We start from the raw sequence: 14,143 nt of genomic DNA, 5'->3' as shown, positions 1-14,143 counted from the left end.
CCAGGTCTCGGCTGAATACAGCTGGTAATTGTTTACACCTAACGTAAGTTACTGATACGAAACCACCGTCGGTAAGATTTGCTGTACGTGCGCCGTGTTCTCTCAGCGGTCAGTTCTAGATAATTGGGAAGTGGAGCAATGGATCCTATGTGCATAATAGTTCGCTTGCGATGTACAGCACTATCTAATGTACTTGAAGCCTTATATTGGCTACAAACTTCGACACCTTGCATTCGCGTGTTACACATGATCTCACAGGACAGCGATTTGGGCAGTTGGACTTGTTGGAGTATCATTTGCTGTCCAAGTCTCACCTCTACTTCCTACTTCAGCCGCAGGCCCTTTGAGTTCAGCGAAAGCATTACACAGCGCATATCTAAACCTGTTACCATTGTGGTCTTGAACAACACTGGTTTACCATCTTCTGATTTTTGATCTGCTGTTTATTCGCCAGATTGGTTTGTCGACATGCGTTTCTTGTGGTATGTTGCATTTCACATTCAGATTGCACTTGCTGATAGTGTCCAGTTTGCACGGAATGGGGAGCAATGCTCGTGTGAGTTTGCCCCGGTATCATGGGAGATGCTTGACTAATCGCGTGGGTTCACTCTCCAGATCTTCAAACAGCAAACTGGTGAGAATCTTAAGCATTTGAAACTTGAATTTAGCTAAAGAATCCAGCTGCTTTGCGGTATGAGCTTGGTGAAGGCCACAGTTACGACTTTGTCGACGGGCCTGTCCCCTGGGAGATAGACCACGGTAGGCAAGAACGACGAGGCTTGCGTGGAGCGGACTGACATCATGACAGACCTGGATCAGCTTGCGATGGGCGAGGAGCAAACGTATGCTATTTGCGATCCAAATTCGGCCTCATCTTGCGTTGCAGCGATGGAGAACATCGAGCGATACATCGCAACTGAGGGTCCTTACGATGGCATCATGGCTTTCAGTCAGGGTGCCAGCACCACTCTTGGCTGGATGATCTACAAGCAGCGCGAGGCTAAAAGCGGCAGTCTGCAGCATTTACCATTCAAAGTCGGGGTCTTCTTTTCGAATCCCTGGAGAGTGTACGATGGCAAAGCGCTCGCGGAAGATCGGCTTGCTTTCATGGATCCTAAAGACTTTGAAGGGCTTTTAGACCTGCCTACCGCGCATATCTGGGGTTCGGCGGACAAAGACCATGCAATGGCGCAAGCGATCAGTACTTCCTGTGTGGCCGATAAACGGTCAGTCTTTGTACATGAGCGAGGGCATGAGATTCCGGCAAAGTCCGATACGGTAATCTTGATGGCCAGGGCGATCAATCGGGCGATCGCGCAAGCAGTGCCTGCAGAATGATCATAGACGCAAGCATACATTTACCAAGTCGTTTAATTATCCCCTATTGCTTTTTTTTTACCACTAGTCGAGAGCTGAAGACACGCTGTTCTCCGTATGTTTTTGCTTCAAATTTGGAAGCTCACTGCACAATGATGGGTCCGAACGCGACCTTGAGAGTTTATTGAGATTTTTAACGACGCAACAGAGGAACTTTCGTTCCCAACAGTGCGCTGGCAGGCGCCACAAGAAATGTGGCAAGCAAAATGCCGAACCGGAGTCTCCGAGAAACCCTAGTGCAGATCAAGCGAACCAATCTAGTGGATCTGATGCCGATAACATTTCCACGGTTTTAATCGGCACGCTTAGGAAACCCGACGGCTCGGCACGCTAGATAATTGGGTCTCAGTGGGTCTCGTATCTCTGACAAACACTTTAGGACATCTAGAATTAGTATTCCTGGCGCTTCTACGTAAGGTGTGGACAACGTAAGCGGTGAATAAAACCCAGTTTATGTGACTCGTCGCTCAGATTCTCCTTGCTTCCCATCCTATTGCTCCACTGAGCTCGATTGGTTCTGGCCGGCTAGCTGATGCTTCCAGTTGTTCTTGAGCTGGGCTGTAGTAGCCTTTTCGCAGGCTGAATCTCGTCCATTATCAGCCGGTATCAAAGACGGGATGTAATACACGTTACCGTGCTTCACATACCATGCCAGCTAGGATTTTTATAACAATAGAACATGTGCAAAGTACCAAGACCAAGGACTTGAAGAAGTTCAGGGGAACTCCAAAGCCATACTTCGGTCATGCAATCACGAATTACTGTCTCGGTGTCTCAATACCTCTTTGCCCGCATCAAAGAGATTGGTGTTCGATCTGTCCATGGTGTACCAGGTTCGGGTTGCCCTCTCATTCTGACCTCAGAAAAAAAGGCCTAATACCAATATAGGAGACTACAATTTGGTGTCGCTTGACTACGTAGCCAAAGCTGGATTGCGCTGGATTGGTAATTGCAACGAGCTCAACGCTGGTAAGTCTCCTGTCTATCCCCAACAAGAAACAACTGACGCGTTGCAGGGTATGCGGCCGACGGATACGCTCGCATCCATGGGATTTCTGCCCTGATGACAGTCGCAGGAGTGGGGGAGCTATCAGCCTCCAACGCCATTGCGGGAGCATACGCCGAGTACGTCCCGATTGTGCACATTGTGGGACAGCCCAGTCTAGTATCACAACGACAGAAGAAATTACTGCATCATTCACTGGGCGATGGGAATTTCACAGAATTGGCGAGAATGTCGGACAGAGTGACAGCCAAAAGCGTACAGATAGATTGCGCGAAGCAAGCCCCTGGGCTGATTGACGATGTTATCGCTCACTGCTGGAACACCAGCAGACCGGTGTCAATCATTCTTCCCACCGACATGGTTCATGTTCCTGTCCTGGCTGAGAATCTTACACGACCGCTCGACCTATCTGCCCCCAGAAACGATCAGGCACTTGAAGCCCACGCAGCGGACGCTTTTCTCGAAGCTGTGCGGATGGCAAAGAACCCCATATTTCTAGTTGGGGGCTATAATGTGCGCTTTACAAAGAGAAGGGAGGTGAAATTGCTCGCTGAAATGCTGGGACTACCTTTATTTCTATCCGCATCTGGACGTGGCATCATCGACGAGCAAGATCACAACTTCAAAGGGCTTTACTTTGGAGACTGCTCTGATCCACTTGTGATGCAGAAGGTCCGGTCTTCTGATCTGATCATATCCATTGGCAACATTCACTCTGATTTGAACGTCGCATCAGTGTCATGGAGCTTTGATCCATCGAAAATGATTGAAGTTCGGGATGAAATTACTCACGTACAGGGCAAAGCGTACCCAGATTTGAAAAGTGCGAGTCTTCTACAAGCTATCATCCGCCGTTCAGCCACTTCCATTTCGATAAAAAGACGCCAAGATTTAGCTTTGCCCATGTCAAAGATCGCCCCGGAAACGGGAAATGGGCGTATGCCATTCACGTCAGCTGCGATCATGAGTCAGGAGCCTGCCCCTGGAGACGTATTGAGAAAGGGCGTGCGGATGTCGCATACGCTGAGCTACAGCGAGGAAACCAACAGTATAAGCCATGACTGGTTATGGCCCAAGATGAGTGACTGGCTATGCCCCGGAGACACAATTATAGCCGAGACGGGTACCTCCAACTTCGGAATATGGTCTACAAAGTTTCCCCGTGGTGTCAACTTCATCAGCCAGTATGTGTGGGCTAGCATCGGGTATTCCTTGGGTGCTTGCCAGGGAGCTGCTGCGGCCGTTCAGGACTCAGAACAACCCGATCGACGAACCGTCCTCTTCATCGGCGACGGGAGCTTCCAGTTCACCTGTCAGGAGATGAGCACTATCATCAAACACAAGCTCACGCCTATCATGTGGGTGGTTTCTCACAAACTTCAATGTGACGCATGCAAGGACTAATCTGCATAGTTTCGTTATCTGCAACAAAGGATACACGGTCGAGCGGCTTATCCATGGCTGGAATGAATCTTACAATGACATTCAGGAATGGCAATACCGAAAACTGTTGGGGGTCTTTGGTGCAGATCGCGGATCGTATCAGACACATCAGATTCGGACCCAGGCCGAGCTTACTGCTCTTCTGCAGGACCCATCGTTCAATAATGACCAGGTTCTTCGAGTAAGACATTTCCCAGCCTATCATTTGGCTCCATTCTCTCAAGTACTAAGAACTTTCTTAATAGTTTGTTGAACTACACATGGATCGGGATGATGCTCCGTCTAATCTTACGATACTAACTCAGCAGCTTGTAACGCCGGAAGCGCAATCTCAAGTGGCTAAATGTCGAAACGAAGAATAAAGTTTCACGGATGGGGGCCAATGGTGGCAAGTGATATACATAGATAATTGACAGATAACATAGAACGGCCGGCATTTTGCGTTTCGGAGAGTCGATTGAAGCCGTCTTCAGAAGTTGGAAGTTCACTAGCTTATCGTCGGGCATGTCTCGTTTTTCTCTCCAGTAAATTAGATACCTGTTTTTGTATTACAGAAATTCTGCTAGTATATGTAATACCCGTCCCTACGACAATCTAGCGGTCTAATGCAGCCGTTCTTCAGCCAAGCCACTTATCCACGCAATGCTGCAGTCAGCAAGGCTACGTGTGCTTGTAAAAGCAGCTATCCGCAACCAAGGATTTTCAGCTTAGTCGGATGCAAAAGGATCCGATAGATTGGATAGTTCCTGTAGCAGGTACACCGAGTCAGACCGTCTCCCCATACACTCACTGCACACTTGCTCCACATCAACAAATTTTGCGCTCTGGGTGCCTTTAAGATCTCGATTACTTTTCTTTGTGCTGTTTCAGGCAGTTTCATGGCAGATTTGTCAATTGTCCATGGGTCAGAAGAGGCGGCTCTCTGGCCCAAGAGGCTGGGAGACCTGATCGAGGATCAGGCTAACAGCTTCGGCGACCGCATCGCTGTGATAACGCCATGGCAGGAGACGAGACTCTCTTTTACGGACCTGGCGGAGAGCAGCAAGGTCCTTGCCAATGCCATGGTTCGCGCCGATTTGCGATTGGGTGACTGCGTTGCGGTCATGGCCGGGAACCGCTATGAATATATTCAGGTGTTTTTGGCTGGAGGGAGGATCGGATGTCCAGTGCTACCAATTAACAACGCTTATACACCGGTGGAGGTTTTGAGAGCCCTACAGAGAAGCTGTGAGTCTAATCATCACCACATGTGGAAGTCAAACGTGATCAAATGTTGTTGAAACTGACCCTGAACACAGCGTGCAAGTTACTTTTCATCGCCTCTAATATAGGTCCGCGCAGTTTGTCGGCTCATATACAGAACCTCATTTCTTCATACTCAGAAAATACCTTGCCTGATCTTTCTGGAATCGTCGGTTTCGATGTATCTCAACAGAATCAGTATGTACAAATTCAAGGCTATGGGGAATTCCTAGCTACTGGGGCACTGGACGAAGATGAAAATGGCTTTTTGGAATCTGCACAACGAATAGTGCGACCTTTGGACAGCCTCAGCTACCAGTTTACTTCCGGGACAAGCGGAGAGCCGAAACTTTCTATGCTCTCACATCGGTAAGAAACTCTGCATTCGGGGCTGCCTACGTGAACATCATACTAATATTTTAAGGGGCCTGATAAATAATGCACGTCTCGTGGGAAACGCCATGCGCCTGACTCCGGAAGATGTAGTGTGCTGTCCGCCGCCATTGTTCCACACATTTGGCCTGGTGCTCGGGTTCCTCAATGCCTTCACCCACGGCAGCGCGATCATCTTCCCCTCCGACACATTCGATGCTGAACGGGTCATTGATGCGGTCTCCCGGGAGAAAGCCACCGCCCTGCTCGGCGTGCCGACCATGTTTGTGGCGGAACTAGAAGTCTGCGAGGCCAGAAAGCTGGAGATCACGACGGTTCGGACTGGGCTCGCGGCTGGGTCGCCTGTGTCGGAGACGCTTTTAAATCGATTGGAAGACAGGTTTGGAGTTAAAGGAATGTTGATTGCTTACGGAATGACCGAGACTAGTCCTGTGACTTTTATGACTTCGCTTGATGACCCCAGGGACAAGGCAATGGCCAGTTTGGGTAGAGTCCTCCCGCATACCTCTGCCAAGATTGTTGATGAAAATGGCGCTATTGTCCGGCGTGGAGTGAGTGGCGAACTTTGTACCAGCGGATATGGTTTGCAGAAAGGGTACTACAATAATGAAGCCAAGACCAAGGAGGCAATGCGACTGGATGCAGACGGAAGATTATGGATGCGTACCGGAGACCAGTGCTACCTTGACGCCGATGGCTACTGCCACATCAGTGGCCGGATTAAAGACATCATTATCCGGGGTAAGTCACCCTATTTGTTCCGTATTATGTATTGATCTAACAGAGAATGTCAGGCGGCGAAAATATGTTTCCGCTCGAGATCGAGGAGCGATTGCTACTTCACCCGGCAATCAGCGAGGCCAGTGTTGTCGGAGTTGCCGATCAGAAATACGGTCAGGTGGTTGGCTCTTTCTTGAAGCTGGCCACGAACCAAAGCCAGCCTCCAGATCAAGAAGTGAGGGACTGGGTTCGCGCAGAATTGAGCTGGCACAAGGCTCCTCAGCATGTCTTTTGGGTCGGCGTGGGAGGGGCCTGCCCGGATTTTCCTAAGACTGCTAGTGGCAAGCACCAGAAATATCTCATGGAAGAGATTGCTAATGAGGCTCTCTTTGGGTCATCCTTCAGAGCTATGGAACTCCCGGTCCGCTTGGGATATTCGATTTTCGGTTTGTCAATGTGTTTGATTCCGGTGGCTTTGTATCTGTCGATATTAGCGTAATCCTAAATCAACCATGTACACTCACCTTTTCCCTCTCCATTCTACTCCAAGTGACATCAGAAGTTGATGTAATAGGACTAAATCTGGGCAAATATGTATTTCATGTTTGTTCCATATGTACACAGCTTTCTCAAGGTGCCCAGGTGATCGAGGACAAATAATACTTGTAAAATGTAGTCCATATGAGTTCCTAAGATAGAACTCTCATTATACTGAAACAAATGGAGAAAGCTCGGGATGAAAATGCTGTTACAGGAAGTCCTCGCCGGTCCCAAGCAGTTCTATGCAAATGACGTATGCATAACCTCTAGGAAGACACTCTTCAACCCCATTATTAGCAATTGATAGCACAAAATAGCCCTGTAGTTTTGAGAATACGTGGCGGGTGGAAGCCTAATTAGCGTACGGTGAAGACGATCATCACATTCCATCCCATGACAGTATCAAAGATGTAGCGACACAAAGACCCGATCGGGATAACTTCGTTCAAGCTCACTATCCTTGCTTGAGTTGTATATATTCGTTCCCGGCGGTGACTTTGGTGTCCTTCGATCACTCAAATCGACATTGTAAAGGGACAAAATCGTGTTAGTACATTTCCGCAGGTCGGCCCATATGCTTAAATTCCCTAGTCAGCTGTGTTGCATCTTCCTCTCAATACAGTGGCATCGCTCTAGTCTCCGACCCCTAATACCGCACATACCGCCTACTATTCTTAGAGGGACCAAAGATGTTCTCAGCCACAGCGCTGGGGATAGCGCATAGTAATGATAGATAAATACAGAATTGCCGTGTACTAGACAATACTTTTGGTATATTTTGGTACCTAAATAGTCGTTGCACTAGAGAATAGTCGATGGTAAGTATGATTGGTCTGGCAGAGAAGGCGGCAGAATCAGAGGGGTCCTAGAACTTTACCGGTGCCACCGTAGGTCTGTTCCTCTTCGGCTAGAGCGTCAAATACGGCGTTAACCGGATCATACCGGCCATTGCTTGGATAAAATTGGCCGTTTTCGACTTCCTAGCCGACAGTCACATATATGCTAGCTCTGCACTTGCTGCCCCGGATTTCTGCCGAGCTATCATGGTTAGTGCTTTCCCTTGGGCGTTGAAGGTCAGGTTTGGAAAACTCCATTGTGGCCCACCGGCAGGTATCCTCGGCAGCGTTGGACTTTTCCTCTTCCTGGCTCGGTGGGCCCTGGTGTTCTAGGGACCCGTAAACTTACGGCCAATAAGATGGTAAAAGTGGATGAAAACTAGCGACAAGCGTTGTCCAGAAGGGGGTTTACAACCGACCCGCAAGGCCACCTCGGCTCCGCGGGGTATTGTATAGGATGCTCCACCTTTCAGTGCCGAGGGGAAACCATGATTGTGGGGCAGCTCAATACTTTCTAGCTATGCATTTTCAGGCTGCAATGTGTGAGGGCGCTAAAGACGCCTATAACGTTATTGAATCATCAAATGTAAAGACCTCTTTGTGCCGGGCAAGGAAGTGAGAATTCATTGAAGAAAGCAAACAAAGGTCTCAGATGTCGTTAACCTTAAATAGAGACTGTCTCAGGGGATTTATGCAAAGAAAGAATTTGGGCTCACCTCAATTAGATGCGAGTTAATGCTGATGAATATAAAAATGGTCACCTTTCCCGGTAGATATCAAACTTTATTTTTTGTCTGGCCAATCATTGTAAGTCTACAGTACTCGGTACATTCTTGCCTCCAAAGAGTAAACTTCCCACACACAAAGTGAAGCATCAATGTTCCGGTAGGACTGTGAAATTCTCAGCTCATCTATAACTTATATGCTGGCTCAATATCGTCTAGCTGGCCCTTCCGCTCAACCTTCTCCAAACTGTCATCCATCTGGTCAGAATCCGCCATGTCGGCATCTGGCAGGTCATCAGCGGCTAGCAGGTCGGATTATGCCGAGACTGAACATTCTAGGTGGGCTGCAGCTGCCAGGTCGTCGACTTCCGGCCCATCAACATCCTGTCCTTCTCCGTTTGAACTTTCATTTTCAAACTACAAGAGAAATGCAACTGCTAGGTCGTCAGGTTCCGGCCCCCCGTCTTCCAATCCACCGACATTTAGTCCATCACTTCCTAAAATGCCACCTTCCAAGTCATCATCGCCGAATGTGTTCGGCGTAGCCAGAATGGAGCTTGTTGGAAACCTGATGAACCTCAAGCAGAATGACACCAACGTTACCCAATTTAAAGCTGCCCTGAAGGATCTAAGAACGATAACAGAGAAGGTCTCCGAGTGGGAAATAAATGCCACCTCCGATGATGGGTCTTTGATCATTGACTTATGCTTCCTTCACCGATGCCGGATAATCAAGAGCGAACTAGATTCGCTACTTCGGAAAGTACCAAATCGGAAGGATTTCAAGCCCGAAGAGAAAGAAATTTGCCGCATGCTTGGACTCCAGATTGGTAGGCTCAGGCTTCACTCCTCCGTCGAGTCGAGACACTCTGATTCTCTGGATGGACCAGACTTTCGGGTCAGAGCAGCGGATTCATCCATGGCGGACTTCACCGCCGCAATTTATGATCGTGAGTTGAGAGGGGAAGCAAAGTTTCCAAAGGCCACGCATCATTACCTTCTAGATACTTGGGAGCGCATGCATTTCAAGTACCCTGGCTGCACGTGTGTGCAGTGTAAAGACTTTAAGGTACGCTCTGTCGTACACGCTAGAAACATGTTCCGGACAGGCCGGAAATGATTTGCGGCTCTGGGTGCAGCTGTAACCACACTACCAAGGAAGACGAATAGTAAAAGTCTGGGAGGCATCTAGCGAGAGGTATATATGTGTGTGGAAGCCTGCATCCTCAGGTAGTTAGGCATCTTCCACACCATGTCCGTCATAAAGGACCCCGACTGGATTGGGTAGATAATCACATGGACCCCTTCTCTCTGTCCTCACTCATTATACTAACATTTCTTTTCCTACATCTCCCGCCTCTTTTGTTCAAGACTAGTGTTGCAGCGGAATAGAAAAGTTGTTTGCTTTCGATCAAGAAACTTGCAGGCACTTGTGCAGAACATGTAGGTTTGGTTGATACGAGCCCTACAAAGTTATAAGCGCGATTGACGACCTAACTTGAAGTACTATTTGTTGTTGAATTTACACATGAAAACCGGAGCTAAAGTTGGCCGATCTGCCGCTCAACTGCAGATGATCTAGTAGTTCATAGATATAATGCAGATTGCCGGAAGAACCGAAAGTGAAGATCCTTTCCCCTCAGGAATTGCTTGTCGGATGCCAACATAGGGAAACACCTAGAGACCCTTGGTATTGGGTCACTGACAAATTTCCCAGAGATAAACTCGTAAGACCGGAGTCCGTCGCGAGCGAAAGCATGGATATTTCTCTATTCTCTATAGTTCATAAGGAGGGGAAACTTGGCCGAGCCATTGGGTTTGTGACTGAGAACCATGTATTGCCACGTGGGGCAAAAGTGGAAATAGTTATCTCAGTGTCGGCTGGGGAAGGTTCAGATTTCTGGGGTATAGTGCACACGCCCTGCACGGAACGTACTAGACCGTCGGGTTTGCGACGGTGCCCCGCCGCCCGCGGTTATCATTGTCTCAAGCGGGAATTATTTGATACCCGATATCATTAGCAACCCAGTCAAGTCACGAAGCTTGATTAGATCTAAGCCTTCAATGCGACATTGTGGCGCCACTTGGCTCTTCTTGGCCAATCTTGGTCGGGGGTTTCTGGGGGTTCCGGACTAAACCAGGTTGGACTGTTCCCCGGCGCGAACGGACCCTCCCATTTGCCCTTTCCGTGTCCCTTCCACGTGCACAGACCCGTACCGAGGAGATCAGAGTCCTTTATCGCCTCTATCGCCCCCAACAGTGGGTCGTCTTGTGTTTTGGCTAATATTCCAGGTGTCGCATGACCACGGCGATTTATCTTTGGTCGCGCGGGGATTGATGATCACGTTAGCTCACCTGGAGATGAACCCTCGGGTGTTTATCCAACAGCAATTGGCAATGTAATGTGATAGATGTGACCAAAAGTCCGTCCAATTGGGACCGGTGGGACAATAGTCTCGCTTGCATGGTCTCCCGCTATCTTGGATATAACCCAAAACTTGTTCTCGATTTGTTCCAGGGTCCGGCTTATCTTCTCTCCACCGGCCCCATAGAACCCTTAGACCCTTGGGCCCTTGGCACCTCTGAAGGGTCCGCCTGAGGGCTGTTCTTTCCGGGGCTGGGGACGGCGGCCCCGTGGTCAGGTAGCTTACATTTAGTCCTTAGTGGATTGTGAACTATCTTAGGAAGCCCGTGAGAGGACCAAGAGCCTTGGGTTACTTGGTGTATCTTGGCATGGTGCTTATTTTCATCCACGTTGCGGATATTCACGGCCAGGTATCCGGACATGGATTATACGAGGAGTCGCACTATCGCGGGAGGAATTTGCCATGAACGAGTGAACCCCAATCCAAAGCATGGAGCTTATCTGAATGAAGACTGAAGTGTGGACGCCACTTCGCCACGCGTGGCCAGTGTACGAAGTAACAGCATTAGCGCTATCCCTTCGTGCATTCTGTGACCCCTGAGGCTGCCACATCCGGCTAGAACCAAGCGTCTTCCACCTTCTGTCCCAATATGGCCATTGCGCCGTAGCAGTCTCAGCTGTGCGCCTAGCTATATAACCAATTGCTTGTCCCAGAGAGGCAGATTGCCAGGTTGTTTCAAGGTTGCGGGCTGTGATACACTACTTTACTAGTGACACTGGACCTTGCTTTCCCCCCCTCCTCCTTCTTCACTTCATCTTCAGTGAGACCTATTGTCTCTTCTCTCTACAATGTCTATGCTTCCCGGCCTCGCGGTCGCGACAGCTCCTACTGAGCAGATGCGCGAATTGGGCGCCGACGAGGATGATGTCCGCAAAATGTCCATCGCTGGCACCCACCCCGGTGTCCGCCAGCGTCTGTGGGGGTTGGAGGCTCGTCTCGATCCCACTGTGACCTTCGAGGAGTTCACCTACTGGGCTAAGGTCGAGCGCGAAATGGAACAAGAGGAATCCGCCCGCTACAAGTCTCTCACTAGCGGCCAAGGCTTCATGGGAGTCATCAAGAACTACTTCACAAGTAATGCCTATGAGGACGCCAAAGTTCGTGACGCCACGCATGCATCGGAGGACCGCGATCAGGGCATTCAATGGTCAGAGAAGAAGTCCCCCGATACAGAGGAGGGCGCTCTTAGCCCTATTGCTCCCGCTGGCACCCATGACTTCGACGCCGAGTGGCGGCAGGCTGCACGCGCCCTGCGAACTGCCGGTTGGGGAACTATCTTCTATCTGATTACCACCGATATTCTGGGTTGGGGTCAAACCCCCTACGTCTTCTCTAGCGACGGTTATGGCCTTGGTGCTGGTATCTTCCTCCTGATGGGTCTCGCTGCTGGCGCCTCTGGATGGATGATCTGGTACGTCTTCTTGGGTCTTGATTCTTCTCGCTACCCGGTTCTGAGTTTTGGTGACCCCTTCTTCCGCCTTTATGGTCCTAAAATTCGGCACTTCATCAACTTCACCCAAGCCCTGCAGATGTTCTTGACCGTGGCTGTTGTCCTTCTTGGTCAGACCGGTATCATTGCCCAGCTCGCTGGAAGCGTCAATCTCTGCTTCATCGTTTGCGGTATCATTTCGCTCGTCGTTAGTATTGCTAGCGGCTACATGCGTTCCTTGAAGCACCTCGGCTGGTTCTGCAACTCCGCGGTGTGGATCAATATTGTTTCCTTCATCATCGTCTGCGCTGCCGCGGCCAAATACGGTCCTGACCCTACCGCCGCTGTCCAGACCGGTATTCTCAACAAGGACTGGGTTACTAACCCCGCGCCTGTTAAGACATTCGCCAACGCTCCTCCCCCCGAATACCAGCAGTCCAACGCTGACCCTTTCGCCGCTAAATTCAACGGTATCAACAGCATGGTTTGTAAGTTGGCACCTTTCCACTCTATTGAAAGCATACGCAAGACAGTGTGACTAATTATTCTATATAGATGCTTACTCCGGAGCTATTATGTTTGTCGCTTTCTTGTCCGAGATGCGTCATCCTATGGACTTCTGGAAGGCTATGTTGGTTGCTCAGGCTTTTATTACCGGCGTGTATATCTTCTTCGGTGCTTTTGTCTATTCCTTCTACGGACAGTACGCCTATGTTTCCATCACCCAGTCCGTTAAGCCTCTCAACCTCCAAGTTGTTGGTAATGTGCTCTCCCTGATCACCGGTTGGCTCGCCGTCTGTAAGTTTTAACTTTCCCGCTCCTCGATTTTCCATCGACTAACACAAGTATTCTAGTCCTGTACTTCAATGTCGGAATGAAGACTGTCTACCTTGAGGTCGGCCAGGAACTATTCAATCTGCCCGCGATCACAACCAGGAAAGGCAAATATCTCTGGTGGGCCCTCGGCCCCGTCTATTGGATTATTGCCTTTGTTATCTCCATGTCCATTCCCCAGTTCAGCGCTTTCACAAACTTTGTTGGTGGTCTTTTCAGTCTAAACTTCACATACTCCCTCTCTGGAGTCATGTGCCTGGGATACAAGATCCAACAGGCTGCCAAGCTGCCCGGCGAAGGCTTTGACCCCGCGACTGGTGAGACCACCCGCCTCGACGGCGGATACAAGCGCTGGGTGCGTGGTTTCCGCAAGAGCTGGAAGCTCAGTATTCCCATTCTAATCTTCACTGGCTGCGGTTTCGCAGCGTCTGGTATGGGTACCTGGGCTGCTATCCTGGCCCTTGAGGAGGCTTTCTCACAATCCGTTCTGACTTCTTGGACCTGCACCAACCCTTACTATACTGGCTAGAAGTTGATCTTCGGTCTCGCCCTCATGATTCTGTCGCTACAGAACATGTGGATTCAATATACTGCTCTTCTTTAATTTTGTTTGTTCTGGTTGCCTTTCGGGGTGATTAGTTCTAGAAGCAATTTACCTCTCACCTCCGAGGCTAATACCTTCAAAACTTGTTGTAAATGCCCATTATTCTCTGAGGATACTCCTATTTGTCTTAATTAGTATTATCGGGAATTGAAACAAAATATTATCCGAATGCGCTGTGTAACTAATGGCTTTGATACACTAGTCGGCTCACTACGTAAAGAGGTGCATTGCACTAGCGCGTCGGCATGCAATTGACCTCGATCGTCGCAACTTTCGTCTAGCAAAGTTGAACGAGACTATTATTTTTACTTGACCAGGTACTGTAACTTTAGCTTACTCGGTCTATATCTAGCCTTGTAACCACGCGCGACATGATAATGCGGTTATGACACCCAGATGCCTTCAAAGATCCCGATTTGATCTCTCTTGGTCACGCCAAATGTTCCCCAATTTCGTCCCACCTGTCTCCCGGCAACTAATCACCACATTTGGTTGAATCTTCCAGGAGACCTGTAAGCAGCCATGACGGGTAAGAAATCCGTCTCAATTGGCCTCCACATCTCCATTC

The 14,143-nt window shown here is 49.3% G+C and overlaps 5 protein-coding genes across 5 annotated transcripts; all 5 read left to right on the top strand.

Annotated features, from left to right (window-relative positions):
- Positions 1-468: 468 nt before the first annotated feature.
- On the top strand, positions 469-1,338 carry N7443_009151 (uncharacterized protein; the record flags this gene model as incomplete). Its single annotated transcript, XM_056889207.1, has 5 exons — positions 469-482; positions 529-556; positions 616-634; positions 682-759; positions 809-1,338. The coding sequence occupies 5 exons, from the start codon at positions 469-471 to the stop codon at positions 1,336-1,338; spliced, it is 669 nt and encodes a 222-aa protein (XP_056738509.1).
- Positions 1,339-2,122: 784 nt separating this feature from the next.
- Positions 2,123-4,188, top strand: N7443_009150 (alpha-keto acid decarboxylase family protein; the record flags this gene model as incomplete). The annotated part of the gene is made up of 5 exons (XM_056889206.1): positions 2,123-2,210; positions 2,266-2,346; positions 2,394-3,741; positions 3,797-4,007; positions 4,072-4,188. 5 exons carry the CDS (start codon positions 2,123-2,125, stop codon positions 4,186-4,188), a joined length of 1,845 nt encoding a protein of 614 aa, XP_056738508.1.
- Positions 4,189-4,704: 516 nt separating this feature from the next.
- Positions 4,705-6,680, top strand: N7443_009149 (uncharacterized protein; the record flags this gene model as incomplete). The annotated part of the gene is made up of 5 exons (XM_056889205.1): positions 4,705-5,053; positions 5,125-5,437; positions 5,493-6,202; positions 6,256-6,627; positions 6,676-6,680. The coding sequence occupies 5 exons, from the start codon at positions 4,705-4,707 to the stop codon at positions 6,678-6,680; spliced, it is 1,749 nt and encodes a 582-aa protein (XP_056738507.1).
- Positions 6,681-8,434: 1,754 nt separating this feature from the next.
- On the top strand, positions 8,435-9,427 carry N7443_009148 (uncharacterized protein; the record flags this gene model as incomplete). Its single annotated transcript, XM_056889204.1, has 3 exons — positions 8,435-8,442; positions 8,502-9,351; positions 9,392-9,427. 3 exons carry the CDS (start codon positions 8,435-8,437, stop codon positions 9,425-9,427), a joined length of 894 nt encoding a protein of 297 aa, XP_056738506.1.
- A 2,069-nt stretch (positions 9,428-11,496) lies between these two features.
- N7443_009147 (uncharacterized protein) lies at positions 11,497-13,500 on the top strand (the record flags this gene model as incomplete). The annotated part of the gene is made up of 3 exons (XM_056889203.1): positions 11,497-12,625; positions 12,693-12,935; positions 12,992-13,500. The coding sequence occupies 3 exons, from the start codon at positions 11,497-11,499 to the stop codon at positions 13,498-13,500; spliced, it is 1,881 nt and encodes a 626-aa protein (XP_056738505.1).
- Positions 13,501-14,143: the final 643 nt, after the last annotated feature.

Source organism: Penicillium atrosanguineum (genome assembly GCF_028827265.1).
Source record: "Penicillium atrosanguineum strain IBT 20685 chromosome Unknown utg000007l_segment0_segment0, whole genome shotgun sequence".
Taxonomy (NCBI): Eukaryota; Fungi; Ascomycota; class Eurotiomycetes; order Eurotiales; family Aspergillaceae; genus Penicillium; species Penicillium atrosanguineum.
This window is presented reverse-complemented; position numbering and strand designations above follow the sequence as displayed.